The 15,870-nt window shown below is 59.2% G+C and overlaps 2 protein-coding genes across 3 annotated transcripts in view; both read right to left on the bottom strand.

Moving 5' to 3' along the window:
* Positions 1–2,306: 2,306 nt before the first annotated feature.
* FUOM (fucose mutarotase) lies at positions 2,307–5,113 on the bottom strand. Of its 2 annotated transcripts, none has more exons than XM_017519899.2 (6): positions 4,983–5,113; positions 4,287–4,355; positions 4,028–4,098; positions 3,725–3,823; positions 2,868–2,941; positions 2,307–2,598 (listed from the first exon to the last, which is right to left on the bottom strand). In XM_017519899.2, exons 1-6 carry the CDS (start codon positions 5,065–5,067, stop codon positions 2,523–2,525), a joined length of 474 nt encoding a protein of 157 aa, XP_017375388.1. In that variant the 5' UTR covers positions 5,068–5,113; the 3' UTR covers positions 2,307–2,522. The 2 variants fall into 2 exon arrangements, with proteins under 2 accessions (XP_017375388.1, XP_017375389.1); XM_017519900.2 differs by having other exon boundaries at positions 2,307–2,544.
* A 2,190-nt stretch (positions 5,114–7,303) lies between these two features.
* ECHS1 (enoyl-CoA hydratase, short chain 1) overlaps positions 7,304–15,870 on the bottom strand; it is a 15,297-nt gene continuing 6,730 nt past the window's right edge. Inside the window, exons 3-10 of the mRNA XM_017519892.2 lie at positions 14,497–14,662; positions 13,798–14,067; positions 13,171–13,298; positions 12,264–12,363; positions 11,177–11,281; positions 10,501–10,620; positions 9,127–9,194; positions 7,304–7,765 (exon numbers count right to left, since the gene is read on the bottom strand). Of these exons, the coding sequence (XP_017375381.2) occupies positions 7,700–7,765; positions 9,127–9,194; positions 10,501–10,620; positions 11,177–11,281; positions 12,264–12,363; positions 13,171–13,298; positions 13,798–14,067; positions 14,497–14,662 (1,023 nt within the window). The 3' untranslated portion in view covers positions 7,304–7,699. The remainder of the gene's footprint in view (positions 7,766–9,126; positions 9,195–10,500; positions 10,621–11,176; positions 11,282–12,263; positions 12,364–13,170; positions 13,299–13,797; positions 14,068–14,496; positions 14,663–15,870) is intronic.

Genomic DNA, 15,870 nt, shown 5'->3' with positions numbered 1-15,870 from the left:
CGGGAGGCAGAGGTTGCATTGAGCTGAGATCCTGCAACCATCCTGGGTGACAGAACAAGACTCCGTCTAAAAAAATATAAATAAATAAACCAACCCCTGCAAACAGGCGGGAGGCCACCTCCCTGGAAGGCCAGTGACCAGGCCACCTGCTCTGTCGAGGAGCCCCCAAGGGCTGCACGAGGCCCAACTGACCCTTGGCTCCCAGAACGTTGTGCTCCCCGAAGGCCCTCGTCCTTGTGTACCAGGATAGTGAGGGGTGTGGCAGCAGTTAGGGGTTGGGACCAGAGGGCACCTCTGGCACCAGTCTCAGCTGAGTTCAGGCCGGGGAACAGGGAGGCCGAGTGCATGGACTCGGGGCCCAGCTGGATGGATGTGCATGTGTTCAGCTGGACAAACGCACAGGTGCTCAGGTCTCAGGTGGGCGGCGTAGGCCCAGGCCCAGGACATGTCCTTTCTGCCCTCTCCGAGTTCTGTGCAGCCCCCGCTCTGAACGCCCGTCCCGCCCGCCTGGCCTAGCAGGCCCGATGCCGCAGCGCAGGTCCAGGCTACTGGAGTCACTCCCACCCCGACCTGGTGCCAAGCCCAGGCTGAGCCACACACGTCTTAGCCAGCAGCTAAGACAGAATGGAGCAACGGAGAGAGGCTGCCCGTCTCTGCATCCTGCCATCTCAGCCCTCCTGCGGCCACTCGGGGCCGTGGGTGTAGGCAGGGTGGAAGAGCTCCCTGCACCCCGGCCAGGCCCCCGCTCTCCCAGGACACCAACAGCTGAGGGTGCCCCACGGTGTCCCACCATGCAAGAGCTGCTACCCTGCCTTACGGATGAGCTGGGGAGGCCAGGACCTTTGAGGTTCTGTCCTGAAAGGGCCAGGGCTGGGCTCCCAGGTTTCCCTTGGCAGCCTCCCATGTCACCCAACAGGGCGGGAGGGCATCGAGGATCAACACACCCAGGGCTGTGGTTTGAACGGCTCCTTCCCCACTCCCTGGGCCCCAGGCAGGCAGAAGACCTGGATCTCTGGAGCTGCAGGAGACTCTGGCCCTAGGCAGCCCAAGCTGGTGTTTGGCTTTTTAAAGCTATCTTGATTTTACTTTATTTTGTTTGCTCATATATGGTTTCATGTATATAAAATCCTAGAGTGTGCACACTAGCCCCAGAGGCCTGTCCGTGGGCTGAGCGAGAGTGCATGCAATCAGCTCGCAGCTTCTGACGTCAAACCACAATGCAGCCACGGGGTCTGGAGACCAGCAGTGGCTGGTCAGATAAGTGGGAGGCCCATGGGGCAAGGCTGACCACTAGTGGCTGCGGAGAAGGCCGGCGCTGCCATCTGGGAGCGGCAGCTGGACAGGACCCCAGAGTCTGCAGTCAAGCCCAGACAGGGTCCCTTCCCCAGACCTGGTGCCAGCTCTTTGCCAGGGCAGGCTTGCCTGCACGCCCCCCAGGTTCTCAAGCCCAGACAGGGTTCTTTCCTCAGACTTGGTGCAGATCTCAGCTGCGGTGGGCTTGTCTGCACCCCCAAGGTTCTCATGTGGTCCGGAGTGTGGGTCCGGGACCGTGGGACTCGCCCCCTAGAGCCCTGGGGACACCAGCCCCAGGCCGTGGGGGACCCCCTGTCATTCCCACTCCTGCCCTTGGTCCCTCAAACTCCAGCCCCGGCCCCTTCTTCATTCTATGCCTGTGATGCTGACACGAATTCTGGGGAGCAGGAGGAGGGTCCTGGGAGAGGCCCAGGGTCTGGGCAGTGGTGGTTGTTCGTCCCCATCCTGGAGACCAGTCCAAGCATCCCATGGCAAAGCCTCCTAGGCATCCCCTTTCAGGACCCCCCTGCATCCCACCTCTGCCCAGCAATGGACTCCAAATGACCTCAAGTCCTTTACCTCCCCTGCCTGACTGGACAAGTAAGGGTCCCAGGGAGGAACCTTACTTTACCACCTACTGCCACATGCACAGGGCACAACCCACACCCAGGCCTCTCCAGCAGGCACCTCCCTCACCAGTGCCCCTCCCAGCTCCCACAGTTCCTCCTGAAGCGTCCAGGCCAGCCCTGCTACCTGCCCTCCTGCTGGGCGGAAGGAATGGACCTCATGAAGAGCCCCGTTAGTGCCCAAAACCCTGGTGGCTGAGGCCGAAGTCCCCACCCCACTCAATGCCTCCAGGTCAGCCACTGCCCCTACTCCAGCCCTTGGTGTCCCCAGGGGCCCAGGTCTGATTTCCCTCTTGAGGTTTCGTCAAGGGTACATGGGGGGCCCGCGCTGAACCAGCAGCCTCCCTTGAGCTCAGCACCGAACAAGTCTGAGTGAGAACAGAGCTGGAATTGAAACCTTTAATCTGAACATCATCTGTGACTACATTTTTCCATCATTTTTATAAATTGGGGGACCCTCATCCCAGTTGGCAGGGCACACCCCAAGACTGCCCCTAGGGCCCTGGCCTGGGCCCAGGTCTAGGAGCTGCCGCTGGCAAGCCTGCTGTGAGTGGCGGTCCTGGAGCTCAGGTGCCCCTGGTTCCTCTTCTGGCCCAGTGGTCTTCACCAGGCCTCGAGCAGGGGGCTAAGAGCAAGCACCCCCTTCTTGAGGATGAGGTTTCCATAGAGGGCCGTCTCCCTGCAGAGGAGCCAAGCCCAGCACTGAGCTGGGCTGTAGGGCCAGGGCGCCAAGACCCTCTCCAGCCGCTGGGGGCCAGAGCAGACCCCGTCTACTTTCACCCACCTGATGCTCAGGCAAATGGGGGCCCTGCCCACCCAGCTTCCTCCCTTGTCTCTCCACTCTTTGGGACATCTAGCCTCAGCCAGGCAGAAGCTGAGAAGAGGGCGGGGGCAGCTCCTGGGGGCCCTGGTGGGGACGGGGGCAGGTCTGGGCCAGCCGGAACTCACCCCGTTGCCACAACAGCAAAAGCCTTTTTAGCTCGCTCATAAAACTCAAACCTCTCTATCTTTGCCAGGGCTCTCTGGAAGACAAAATGGCAGGGTTGGAGGGAACCTTGCTCAGAAACCCTCATGGGCCAGCCCTGGACTCCCCAGGGCCCCAAGCTGGGCGGGCACCAGGAGGTGGGGCCCCTGAGCTCCATTTCCCCGGCCCTCCTGCTGCGGGGGCCCCAGGGACACTCAGCCTCTGGCTCCCAAGGCCTAGAATGGGGGCCCCAGGACATGGTGGATGAGGAACCTGCCATGCTTGGTGTCTGCCTGGCCTGGGGCCACCCAGCCAGCTCAGCAGACTGTGGAGACCCTGCCAGCTGTCCTGGGGTGTCCCCTGCCCAGGACAAGAGCCCCTGGCCTCCTCTTATGGAGGTCCTGCCTGAGGCCTGCCAGTGGGTTGCCCAGGAGAGTGGGCCTGTCCCCTTGCAGGGCAGGGTGGGAGGGGGCTGTGTGACACAGCACCCAGCTAGGCCTCTGACCATAGCCAGGATGGGGCAGGAGACCTGGGACGGGGGCACCCCCCAGGGGAGATTGAGGAGGGGGAGGCCAGGCATTCTGAGTCCCTGGGCTCCACTCACAGGCTGTGGTGGGTGAGGCCCCCCCAGCAGGTCAGGATCCTGGCGTGGGCAGAGGAGGAAGGACCAGGTGCACCTCTTCCACCCTGGCTGGTGAGGGAGTGCCCAGTGGCCTGGGGTTCTTAGGGTGGTGGGTGGGAGGCTGCTTGAGGACACAGCGTAGGGCTCTGCTTTTGGCCCTCCTGAGCCTCGGGGAGACTGTCTCTGGCCGGTTCCCCACAGCTGGGGCTGCAGACTCACCGAGCAGCCAGCCCTGAGTAGGATGGACTCGTATTCTGTCCACACCGGGGTCTGCAGGCCTCTCTCCTTGTCGCTGGGCACCAGCTCCATGACTGCAGCCTAGAAGGAGGGGTCAGCTCTGGGGCCTTGGGGGTTGCCAGTCTTCCTGGTCAGGTGACCAGTCGGGACTCCCCTGGTGAGGGTCAGGACCCCCTTGGGGACACATGGCTTCCCACTCCTCCAAGGTGGGTGGACCCTATGAAGCCTGACAAAGGGGAAACCGAGGCACAGAGCGGCAGGGTGCAGGGGTGACTCAGCCCTCACCGGACTCTCCACATAGGTGTCCAGGGGCAGCAGCTTCAGCACGGCCTCCAGAAGCTGCGGGATGCCCAGGCCTGGAGGGCAGAGGGTGTGGCACTGAGTCTCCAGCCTGCTCGCCCACCTGTGGGCACCCTTCACACCTGGGCTTCGCTGGCTAGCCAGCCGGCAAGCATGGACGTGGGGCCAAGACAGGCCACAGAGGAGCTCAGAGCCGGGAGCACGGCCCACCCGCCCTGCCCTGGGGGACCTGGGGCTCGCTCACCGTCTGCACGGATCTCCATGGGCCCACACTGGCAGACGGAGGAGGCCGGGAAGTTCAAATCCGCGAGAACTAAACAGCCGGGAGGACAGCCCGCGGTCAGCACCTATGCCCCGCTCGGGGTCGGCGCCACCCATCCTCCCACCCAGTCATGGCGGCAGATCGTGGATCACGAGGGGACCGGCCGCCGTCAGAGTCCTCAGGGCTGGAGGCCAGGCGGGGAGGCGGGAGGACAAGGTCCGCGTCCGGGAGGCGGAAAGGCGTCAACAGCGGACGCCCCAGGGGCCACGGGACGCGCGGCTGCCGCCATGCCCGGACCAGGCCCCCGGCCACACAGCCCCTGCCGGGGACCCCAGGCCCCAGGAGGAGAAAACGCCCGAGCCCTCGGGGGAGCCCAGGCGCCGAGGCTCTCGGGCCGTCCGGGGAGGGACTGGGGGGAAGCTCCGGCCGCCCCGCCCCGAGCCCCACGAGGTCGCAGTTCCCGGAGAATGCGCGGCAGGGGGCTTCCTGCCCGGAAGCGGGGTGCGGGGGAGGCCCGAGCAACGCCCGCACCCCGGGACCCCGCCCTTCCCGGGCGCGGGGCGCGGCCGCAACAGTCCGCACAAGGGTGACCAGGACCCCGGCCCGGGGGTCCCCGCGGAGCCTCGCCTGCCTGCCTGCCCCGGGGTGGTCCCCGAGGCCCCGGCCCGCTGCGCTCACCGATCTCGTCCCCGTGCCCCATCCGCGCCAGCGCGTAGAGCAGCTCGGGGGACAGCAGCGCGGGGACTCCCTTCAGCGCCACCATGGCCCGGCCGACGGGGAGGGCGGGGCCTACGGCCGGGAGGGGCTTTATCGGGGGCGGGGCCTAGGAGGGACTTTATGGGAGGGCGGGGCCTAGGGCGGGGAGGGGCTTTACGGGGGAGGGCGGGGCTTTGCGGGGAGGGCGGGGCTTTGCGGGGAGGGCGGGGCTTAGGGGTCAGGGAGCTTTATGGGGAGGTCGGGCTTTGGGGTCACAGGCTTGGGGCCCTGGGACCGGGCCTAGGGGTTGGCGGGCTGGGGTCAGCTTGCAGCTCGCAGAGAGCCCCGAGAACCTGGGGACGCGTGGGCTGAGTCGGACTGTGGGGGCAACACCCACCCAGCTCACGAGCGCCTCACCAGGTCCGAGCCTCTGGCACCCGCGCGTTGTGGCCGGGGGCTCCTCAGTGTCCCTGCCCGAGCCTTCCACCTCGAGCTCCCTCAGGCCGAAGGGGTTCAGCCGCTGCCCCCTGCGACCTCCTCTCATGAGGGTCTCTGCCCTCCGACCGCATTGTTCTGCCCTTAGGCCTGGCAGAATACCCGGAGCCCACTGGGTCCCTAGTGTTACAAGGGTGGGCAGCTGCACCTGGGCTTTCAGCCCACACTCCTGAGGGGCCGCGAGTATGGGATGCGGGAGCGTGGGACATCGGACCCCCTGGAGAAGGTTCAGGAGGGCAGCTAGGCCCAACTCCCAGGCTCAGCCCCGAGAGCCAAGACACCTAAGAGTCCTCCATCATCCCCCAGTGTCAGCAGCCTGCAGCCCCCTGACCAGGATGGCAGCGTCCTGACCTTTGGCCAGGCTCAGGCTGGCCAGGCCCTCCCTCCATGGAGCCACCTTCTTTCACCTGATTCCCAGCGGGACACCAGCTGTGGGCCAGCACTGTGGCCCTGGCCCTCAACCCTGGGATGACACAATGCTCCGAGGCCTGGCAGTTCCTAAAAAGTTCTGAAAATAAGTTTGTGAAAAATGACAAAGCCGTCTCAGAAAACCCAGAGGAAACAGTCTCCATGTTGAACTGCTTGGCTCTAGGAGCCTGCCCCCATGGAAGTGACTTGGGCTGTGTCGGAAAAGCCTAGTGGGGCCACCCAGGCTGGCATCCAGCAGCACCTGAACAGCTGGCCCTGGGCTGGCCACTTGGGCAGAGAGAAGGCCAGGGCTGCCCAGAGCCTGCCAATGAGGGGCGGCTCTGCACCCAGGCCACCGGGGTCCCTGTGAAGAGACAGGAAGAAGGAGAAGCGTGGAGGTCCCCGGGTAGACAGGAAGGAGAAGCGTGGAGGTCCCCGGGTAGACAGGGGAAGAAGGAGAAGCGTGGAGGAGGTTCCCACGTAGAGACGGGAGGAAGGAGAGGCGTGGAGGAGGTCCCCGCAGTAGAGACGGGAGGAAGGAGAGGCGTGGAGGAGGTCCCCGCAGTAGAGACGGGAGGAAGGAGAGGCGTGGAGGAGGTCCCCGCAGTAGAGACGGGAGGAAGGAGAGGCGTGGAGGAGGTCCCCGCGTAGAGACAGGAAGAAGGAGAGGCGTGGAGGAGGTCCCTGCGTAGACAGGAAGGAGAAGCGTGGGTGCCAGGAGCTGGAGGGAAGCAGAAAAGGGGTTTGGGAAAATGAAAAAGTTCTTGGACAGACGATAATGGCTGCACAATGAGAATGTACTTAATGCTGCTGAAATGTGCACTTAAAATGGTTAAGACCAGCCTTGGCAACACAGGGAGACCCCATCTAAAAAAGTTAGCTGGGTGTGGTAGTGTATGGGTGTGGTCCCAGCTGCTTGGGAGCGGGAGGATCACTTGAGACCAGGAGCCTGAGTTTGCAGTAAGCTGTGATCAAGCCACAGTGCTCCAGCCCCGTCTCTAAAAGACATGGTTTAAGATGGTCAAGTTTTGTAGCATGTGTTATCACAATACAGAAGAATGCACTGAAACTGAACAGAGAGCTCCTTATGACAGAAAAACAAAACAGGGTTTCCTTCGTGCAGAAAAGGGCTCTGTGGAAGAGGGCGTGGGGTACCACTTCTGTAACAAGAAAGCCACCATACGTGCCTGTGCACGCGTGCAGGAGTGTGCGTGCGTGCACAGAAGTCTCCAGGAAGCCACACACCCAGCTATTCATGGTGGCTACCCTGGAAGTGTGACGTGGGGTGACTGACTGTGCAAACTTCTGCTTTGTTTGAAAGTTGTTGCTCACAAAACAAGTCTAAAAGAACAACATGACAGAATACTCCACTTCTAGACATGATACAGGGCGTGGTGTAACTGAATCACTGTCACTTTAACGTGCAGAGCGTCTGTGTGAAGGCAGCAGACAGTGTTTCCCTGGGAGCAACCCCGTTCTCTAACACAGGGACACAAGCACCCGCAGGGCTGCTTTCTGCCTGAACACAGCGTACCCAGAGGGGCTGGCGGGGGGCTCCTCAGCAGAATCTTAGATTTAGAAGAAGATGCTCCCGTCAGATACAAACATGGACCCTCACAGGCTGGGTGAAGGAGACCTTCGTGCTGTGAGGGCCGGGCCGTGACCACACAGCAGCTGAAGAAAAACTGCACGCCAGGGACACTGCCCTTGAAAAGAGGGTGATTTACTTGCTTCTAAAACTGACAGCCTATGCTTTTCCTCTCCAGGTGGAGGTGTAGGGCAGGGGCAGCTGCTTCTCACTGGTCTCTGAAGTTGGCCTTTCTCTTTTCCACAAACGCAGCCATCCCTTCTTTCTGGTCATCCTGGTAGGAAAAAGGAGAGAAACAGGTGGATGCCCGGTTTCCTCACAGAGCCCAATGCCAATGCCGCCCGGGTATCCCTGGCCCTGCCTCACTCCTCATGCTCACAGGGGCCCAGGGGGCCGCAGAGGGGACTCTGTGGCAGGAACACCTGCCCAATCAGGTCTGGGCCAGGGCACGGGGACTTCTACTGCCTCTCTGCCAGGCTGGGTGATGGTCATTCAGGAGCCACCGTGTATGTCAAATCAGCTCACATCTAAAGAGCCTCAGATGCATGCCTGGCCATTCACCAAGTCATCAAATGGACAACGGGCTACCGTGTGTCACGGAGCAGGACATGAGAACTCAACTCTGCATCTGTCTTTTCCCATGCTGGGTACATGTGTGCACGTGTCCCCAGGTGCGCACGCGCGCGCACACACACACACCCACACCCCTGCACCCCTTCCTCAAGTGCCCACGCTACTTTTAATTTTTATTTTACGGAACAATTAAAACACCTAAGTATGACTTTCTTACAGTGAAAAAGATGAAGTAAAATGGTAATCTCGCTGGGCACAGTGGCTCATGCCTATAATCCCAGCACTTTGGGAGGCCGAGGCAGGCAGATCACTTGAGGTCAGGAGTTTGAAACCAGCCTGGCCAACATGGTGAAACCCCATCTCTACGGGCCAGGTGGCGGGCACCTGTAGTCCCAGCTACTCAGGAGGCTGAAGCAGGGGTCACTTGAACCCAGGAGGCGGAGGTTGCAGTAAGCTAAGATCACATCACTGCACTCCAGCCTGGGCAACAGAGCAAGACTCTGTCTCAAAAAAAAAAAAAAATTATAATGGTAATTAGAGGGAATTAGAGGAATTACTTTAAATTACTGGCAGAAATCTTATAAAATATTGCCCTAAAACTTCAGCTTATCTTATTAGAATAAATTTGAACCCATTCCAAATAATTGGGATGATCTAAAAAAATTACGGGTAAAATGAATTACATTTTTTACAAAAGTCATTTTTTTGAGACCGGGTCTTGCTCTGTTGCCCAGTTGGACCCGAACGACCCGCCTCAGCCTCCCAGGAAGCTGGGACTACGGCTGCTCGTTACCCACCCTGCTGCAGCTGCTGCCGGAGGGTGCGACTCACAGACCTTCACGGCAGGAAAAAGCCCCACGGTGTCCACACTTTCGAAATTCCACACTCTACTTTTTTGTTAACATTAAGACCCGCTGATAGAACGTATCTGATCCCACCAAAGGTAAGGCTGACAGTTCTGACAGAAAGAAACGATACTTCATGATAAAACGTAGAAGGAAATTCCTAGCAACTCATGTGACTGGATATGCTTGATTCTCCGGTTGAACACTGTTTACTCACAGTTGCAAAGGTTGAATAAAAGAGGGTCTTCTCCAACTTCCTTCCTTCTGTTAACGTCATTTCAAAAGCTGGAAAATAAAAGTCCTGGAGTTATGAACCAAGGTATTAAATGCAGAACTTTTCCTGCATGGTGACAGGAAGCCCTCCGCACTGACCCATGCACACGTGTGCTTTCAATGTGGCCTGGGAAGCCTGGCCCCTCTCACAGGCCCTGCCCCAGCTGAGACCAGGCAGAAGCAACAGCTCTCCTATGGCCCGCAAACGTCACACCAGGTGGCCCCGGGCCCCAGGAAGGGAGAGGAACTGGATCAAAGGTAGGATGGCAAACTGTGCCCATGAGGAGAGGCTCTGAAGCAGCAACGGGACTGTGCCCATGAGGAGAGGCTCTGAAGCAGCAACGGGACTGTGCCCATGAGGAGAGGCTCTGAAGCAGCAACGGGACTGTGCCCATGAGGAGAGGCTCTGAAGCAGCAACGGGACTGCAAGCAGAGAAGGCAACTGAGGACAAAGCCAGAAAGGACAGCACGGGGGCCAGAGCCGCGCGGAGCCGGCACCAAGGACGCCTGTGGCTCGGCTCATTCCAGGCCCCTTCTCTGCATGAGGCCCGAGTGCACAGGTGGAGGCCGTTGCCGCAGTGCCAGGCCTGGAGCCAGCGTCCTCTCCCAGCAGAGCACGACCTTGCCAAACGCCTTGGGCAACAGCAGCCTCTGTTTCTGAAATGCTCCCCTCACTGTATCCTGCCTCAAGCCAACAGCAAGCCCAGGGATGGCCACACTCGGGGAGGCTGGGAACCTGCCTGGGGCCACCCACATCTGAACAGACTCAAGCAGCTAACAACCATCTCATTCCACATGCTGAGAATAAACGGTGACATTAAAACTTGAGCATTTCTGAGGAGGGTGAAGGTCAGATCCACTTCCCTGGCAGAGGGAGAACTAAAGGAATCCAGGCCAAAAATGAACAGCATGGCATCAGCCCGCCTGCGTAGCCACCTGCCAGGTGCAGACACAGCCTTCAGCCCCATGTCCCGGCAGGTGAACCGAGCCTCCCTGTGAGCAAGACCATTTTACTTTTGGGACCTCTGCTCCCTTCTCAGCCTTTCCCTGCCATGACCTGTGCTGCCCTCGCCTCCCAGGCCTGGCTCCGTTCTTGGGCCCTGGTACAAAGGGGAGTTGGGAACATAGTGGAGTTCCTGAGTGCACGGCCAGAAACCACAATTCTACAGACAGCAGAACTGAGACACTGAGAACCCCAACATTTCTACCCAGGAGGGCTTCAGGCACACTCATTTGCAGCCAGAAAACGTGTCCCTCAGGAACATTCCTGACAGCCACAGAGACCCCTCTAATTTCTCTTCCTGGCAGGATCCCCTACCTGCATTCACTGATTCTTTGGCCATTGCTACTATAATTTTAGAATTGCTGGCAATTCTTTCTGCACACTGGATGGCTTCTTCCACCAGTGTCTCAACAGGGAAAATCTTGCTTACAAGACCTGAAACACAAGAAAGTCAGTGAGTGATGTGCAGAAACAGTACGTGTCTATTCCTTTGCGAGCAAGTGGCCGCTGGGGAGCAGCGTGCTAGAGCACCCCGGCCTCCTGGCGCTGGGCAAGGGCGGCTTCCACACGGGAGCACCCCGGCCTCTGAGGGCTGGGCGAGGGGGGCTTCCACACGGGAAATGCCGCATGCGCCCTGAGGGGGCTGAGTCCTCCTGGTACTGTGGCCTCTGTGCTCTGAGACATTCAGGCCAGGCTGTCCACAGCTCCAACGGTAGAGGCAGCCAGACACAGGGACCGTGGTCACCAACAGGGCAGTGGGAGGACTACCTAGTGAGGGCCCAGGGATGCCCTCTGGGGACAGAACTGCTGGGCTGTTACTGTGTACCAGGTGCTTACGTGTGGTTCCACTGCTGTACATACAGTTCTTCAAAACAAAAGGCAGGCAGTCTCCCAAGTCCTCAGGACCCAAAAGCTCATGCAACCTCCCTGGGGACACCTGGATGCAGCCCTGAGTCCCCGTGTAGCTCCCATGGGCAGCGCCAACCTGCACCTGCTTGCTTGGCATCCTGGGCTGAGATCCGGTCACCGGTGAGGACCATCTCCATCGCCAGTGACTTCCCGACAGCACGGGTGAGTCTCTGGGTGCCACCTGCACCTGCGGGGAGGGGCTGGTCACGGCTGGCACTGCAGCGACTGAATCTAAGAAGACATCACCGCTGCACAGCTGGCAAGTTCCAAGGGGCTTAAGATGGGCCCTGAGGCAAGGCCCACGGGGCAGAGGCTGGGCAGCACAGGACCCCAGGAACTTCAGGCACAGCCCCTTTTCAAGCTTAGGCCCCACATCTGGGGCTCGCCCAACACCCTGACATTGGAGCAAGGTCTGTGGCTCTGTGGTCAACATCTTGGAAGCTTATAGGCCTCGCTGACTCCAGGCACCGGTCCCTTGCATCAGCAGCTGCTCAAGGGATCAGACCCTGAAGAAATGGGTCAAGCTCATAGCTCAAGGCCTCAGAATCTGCCTGGTCAAACTCAGAGGGCAGGAGAGAGCGCCCTGCATGCAGCTGTTCCCCTCAGGGTCTGAGCTCCTTCCTGGCTGCTTTGCCTGTGCCCGCCCCTCCTACCAGGAGGACCCCGGGGGTAGAGGGTGTTTCTCTTTGCCCAGAGCCCAGGCTCTTCCCCCGGGTATGGTGAGGGGTCTGACTCCCTGCTCTGCTGAACTCGGTGAGGCCACATGACCTCTGTGGCCAATGAGATGGCAGTGGGCAGGACCTGAGGCATAGTGGGCAGAGCTCCCAGTGCCACCCAGGGTCACCATGTTCTCTCTCTGCCACAGACATGGATCACAAGCAAGAACTGCCATGGTTAGAAGCCAGTGTCACCCAGGACCAGCCTCTCCCAACACCATCATGTGTGGGACCTGGGGATGGCCACAGGAGCCAGACACGGTCCCGGGCCTCTGAAGCCCCCATCTGAGCTCTGTCACAACCACTTTAGCCTCTGTGGCTGTCTGCAGAGGGACCACTGACCAGACATGGGGGTCTCCATCCAGGGCCTCTGGTCAGATACGAGCCGTGGGCCCTGAGACACAGGCAGGTATTACCTAAAGCATCTATGCCAGAGACAGTGTCACACCTTACCTGGGATGGTCCCTAGTAAGATCTCCGGCTGTCCAAACTGGGCCTTCTCGCCGGCATAGATGATGTCACACATCATGGCAAGCTCACAGCCCCCGCCAAGCTGCAAAACAACTGGCGTCAGGAGGCTCTTGCGAGGGGAACCTGGTCAGAAAATCACTCACTTCTCATTCAAATTTTCCATTTAAAAGAAACAGCGTCAGGGGTTGACAGAGAATAACATAGTGGCAGCAAACCAGTTAACTGTTATGAAAAGTTAACGACAGATGGTTGATGCTGTTTACCGGAAACTGGCAAACATTCTAAAGGGCCAGATTAATACTTTCGGCTACGAAGGTCTTACAGGCTCTGCTGTGACGACTCGACTCTGATGCTGTGGCCCAAATGCAGCCACAGAGACGAGGTGCACAGGCGGGTGTGGCTGTGCTGAGAACACTCCGTCTGCGGAGGCCTGGCTTACTAAGAAGGGAGCATCACAAAACGATCACAAGGGGAAATAATCACACTGCTTCTCGACAGGCCCAGACCAGCCTCAGCACTTCAAACAGTCCCAACACATACGACGCAGAGCTTTTAAGGGGACCAAAAGAAGCCAGTTTATAGATATAGCTTAGGTTGAGGGGCAGAGACCAGCATTTAAACGATACTGAAAAGCCAAAACAAACACCGCTCTTCCGCTGCCCTGGAAGAGAGGCTTGCTGGGGAGAAGCTGCCAGGTGAACAGCCATAAAAAAACGGACGCTAGGACATGTCCTCTCCGCATGGTCCCTGGCTCTTCAGCACCACGAGGCAGGAAAGGAGGCAGCTGGCCTGGGAACTGAGGCCTCTCCAAGCAAACATCTGTCATGGGGTGTGCGCAGAAGGGCTCCTTCAGCCGCGAGAGGAGGAGGCGCTCGGCAGCACCACTCACAGCATAGCCATTGACAGCAGCGATGACTGGCTTCTTGACCTGAGTGAGGTAGTCCCATTGGTTCAAGAACGTTTGGAAGTAACAGTGCTGGAAACTCAGGTTCTGCATTTCCTTGATATCAGCTCCAGCTGGGAGTAGAAAGGGGGTTCCAGTTACCAGAGAGCAGACAGCCCACCTGCCCTGTATCCCCCAGACCAACAAGGAGCTTCGGAGCACACCAGCCATGGGCACTGTGGCTGCTGGGCACGGCTGACACCAGGCCATGTGGACAGCTGTCAGGATGCTGTGGTGCCAGCCATAACTGAGGTCATGCAGAAGGGCCCTGGGGCAGGTGGCAGGTGCGAGGGAGGCGCCCACAGACGCTGGGCGTATTCGTCATCACATAAGCCCTCGACATACACAAAGCCCGACTGCCAAGGCCCTGAACCCCTGTAAAGAGGCGATTTTGCTGCACGTGAGCACTTTTGGTGCATACAAAGCTGCTGGTGCAAGCAGTTCCCATGCCCATCTCCACTTTACGTTTGAATAAATCCCCAACCGTGTGCCTTTCCCTAACAGAGGTGCAAGTCAGGCCACACGTGCCTCCCACATCAGCCCAGGTACAAAGGCCCCCACTGCTGTGCACACCTGCAAAGGCCTTATCCCCACCGGTGAGGACAATGGCCCCCACGGCCGGGTCTTCCTGGAAGGTCTTTAGTGCCTGATTGAGCTCCTCAATCAGCCCATTGCAAAGTGCATTGAGGGCCTTGGGGCGGTTCAGCTGGATCAACCCCACGGTGTTATTCTTCCCCCTTTTTTCTGCGATGATGTACTCAAAGTTAGGACCTAGGGCAAGAAGGCAAAAGGGGTATCTATTCACACAGGCATCAAACTGAGAAGAGGGGGGCTGGTCTTGGCCTATGGGGAAGCAGTGTAATCATTTCACATTGTGATTATTCCGTGATGCTCCCTTCTGGAAGGGATGTGGCCCCATCAGCGGATAGAGTGTGACCCCAAGAGGCCCTCTGAGGGCTCCCTGAGCAGTGCTCAGTGGCTCCAGGTGTAACTGTCAGCCACATGGATATATGGTGGCCTCAGTACCATTCTCTCTGCTTTCACCTGTGTTTGAGCATGTCCTGAAGAAAAATTCCCAGCACAGAACATAGCCCACAGCCTCGCTCCTTCTCCCAAGAGGCCGTGGTCAGCTGTTCCCAGGACACTGCACTGGAGGCGGCCCTGGACTCTGCTGAGACAAGGCACCAGGAAGCGCCTTCCTTCGACAAATGCCAACAGGCGAGGAGCATAAGCCTCAAACAGGACAGAGCGCCAGCTCCTTGCACTTCGTACTGCCCTGGTGCCAAGACCTCTGGTCAACTGGGTGCAGGGTGGGGGCTGTGAAAATCCCGGGTGTTCCCGTGGCTCTAAGATCAGGCGCGGGTCCTGTGCAGCAGGCCAGCCTGAAAATGGGAGACACAGGCACATCTTGGGTTGGCCCGCTGTACAGGAGCTGCACCTGCTGGGCGGACAGCAAGGTGGGGTGGAGACAAAGGACAATGGCGTCCCAGGGGTGAGAAGGTGAACCCGAAAAGACAAAAGTCCTGTGTGTTGGGTGCTTGCCTCCACTAGTGGCAAAACAGGGATCACAGTGCCGATCCCGTGGGTTGTTTTTGTTTGTTTGTTTGAGACCAAGTCTTGCTCTATTGCCCAGGCTGGAGTGCAGTGGTGCAATCTCAGCTCACTGCAACCTCCGCCTCCAGGGTCCAGGTGATTCTCCTGCCTCAGCCTCTTGAGTAGCTGGAATCACAGTCACGCACCACCACGCCTGGCTAATTTTTGTATTTTTAGTAGACATGGGGTTTCACCACTGGCCAAGGTGGTCTCGAATTCCTGACCTCAGGTGATCCACCTGCCTCAGCCTCACAAAGTGCTGGGATTACCAGCTTGAGGCACCGTGCCCCACCTTATCCTGTGGGTTTCTAGGGGTGGCTAGATCACAGGTGAAGTGTCTGGCAGCAGTGCCTGCCATGTAAGACCCAGGAAAGGGCTGCTGATCACAGGTCAGGGTGCAGAAGTGGATGGCCATGGACAGCTTGGGGATGAAACCAACACAGCTTAGCCGTCCACTGGATTCATGGGGTGAGGGGGGAAGAGGAAGCAAGGGTCATTCCCCAGCCCGAGGCATGGGCAAAGATTCCTCCAGATGCTAGAGCAGGTGATGGCCGCGTTTGAGTGGGGCCCTGGGTGAGCTACAAGGGAGGAGGAGAGCAGCGCCCTGTGGCTGGGAGGAGGTGTCAGCCTTTCCCTTAGGATTCTCTGAGGGGTGGCCCTGGTCACGAGGCACCCAAGACGAAATGTACCTGCGCTCATGTTCTCAGGCTGGCCTATGACACAGGACCTAGGCCTCCTCTTAGAAGCAAGGAAGACTCCCGATTTTCACAATCCCAACCTGTGGCTATTTGGCAAGAGATCTTGGCACTTAGGCAGTACCAGCCAGCGCCCTCCCCCAGGACACAGCTTGGTGAGACGGACCTCCTGCAGAGCCATACTGGTTTAGGGGTGCGGGCCACCACGGTCAAGTGGGTGATGTCAGTGGGGTGGGGGCGGGTGTTCCCCCAGGGTCATGCTGTGGGAGCCAGTCAGGTTGGGGGGGGGCGCAGCCCTAGGCGAGGCAGTGTTGTGGGCCCCGGGCCAGGCAGAGGCTGCGGGTCGGGGTCAGGTGGT

This window comes from Cebus imitator, unplaced genomic scaffold, assembly GCF_001604975.1.
Source record: "Cebus imitator isolate Cc_AM_T3 unplaced genomic scaffold, Cebus_imitator-1.0 Scaffold780, whole genome shotgun sequence".
NCBI classification, from domain to species: Eukaryota; Metazoa; Chordata; class Mammalia; order Primates; family Cebidae; genus Cebus; species Cebus imitator.
Note: the sequence above shows the minus strand (reverse complement) of the source record. Positions and strands in the feature narration are given on the sequence as shown.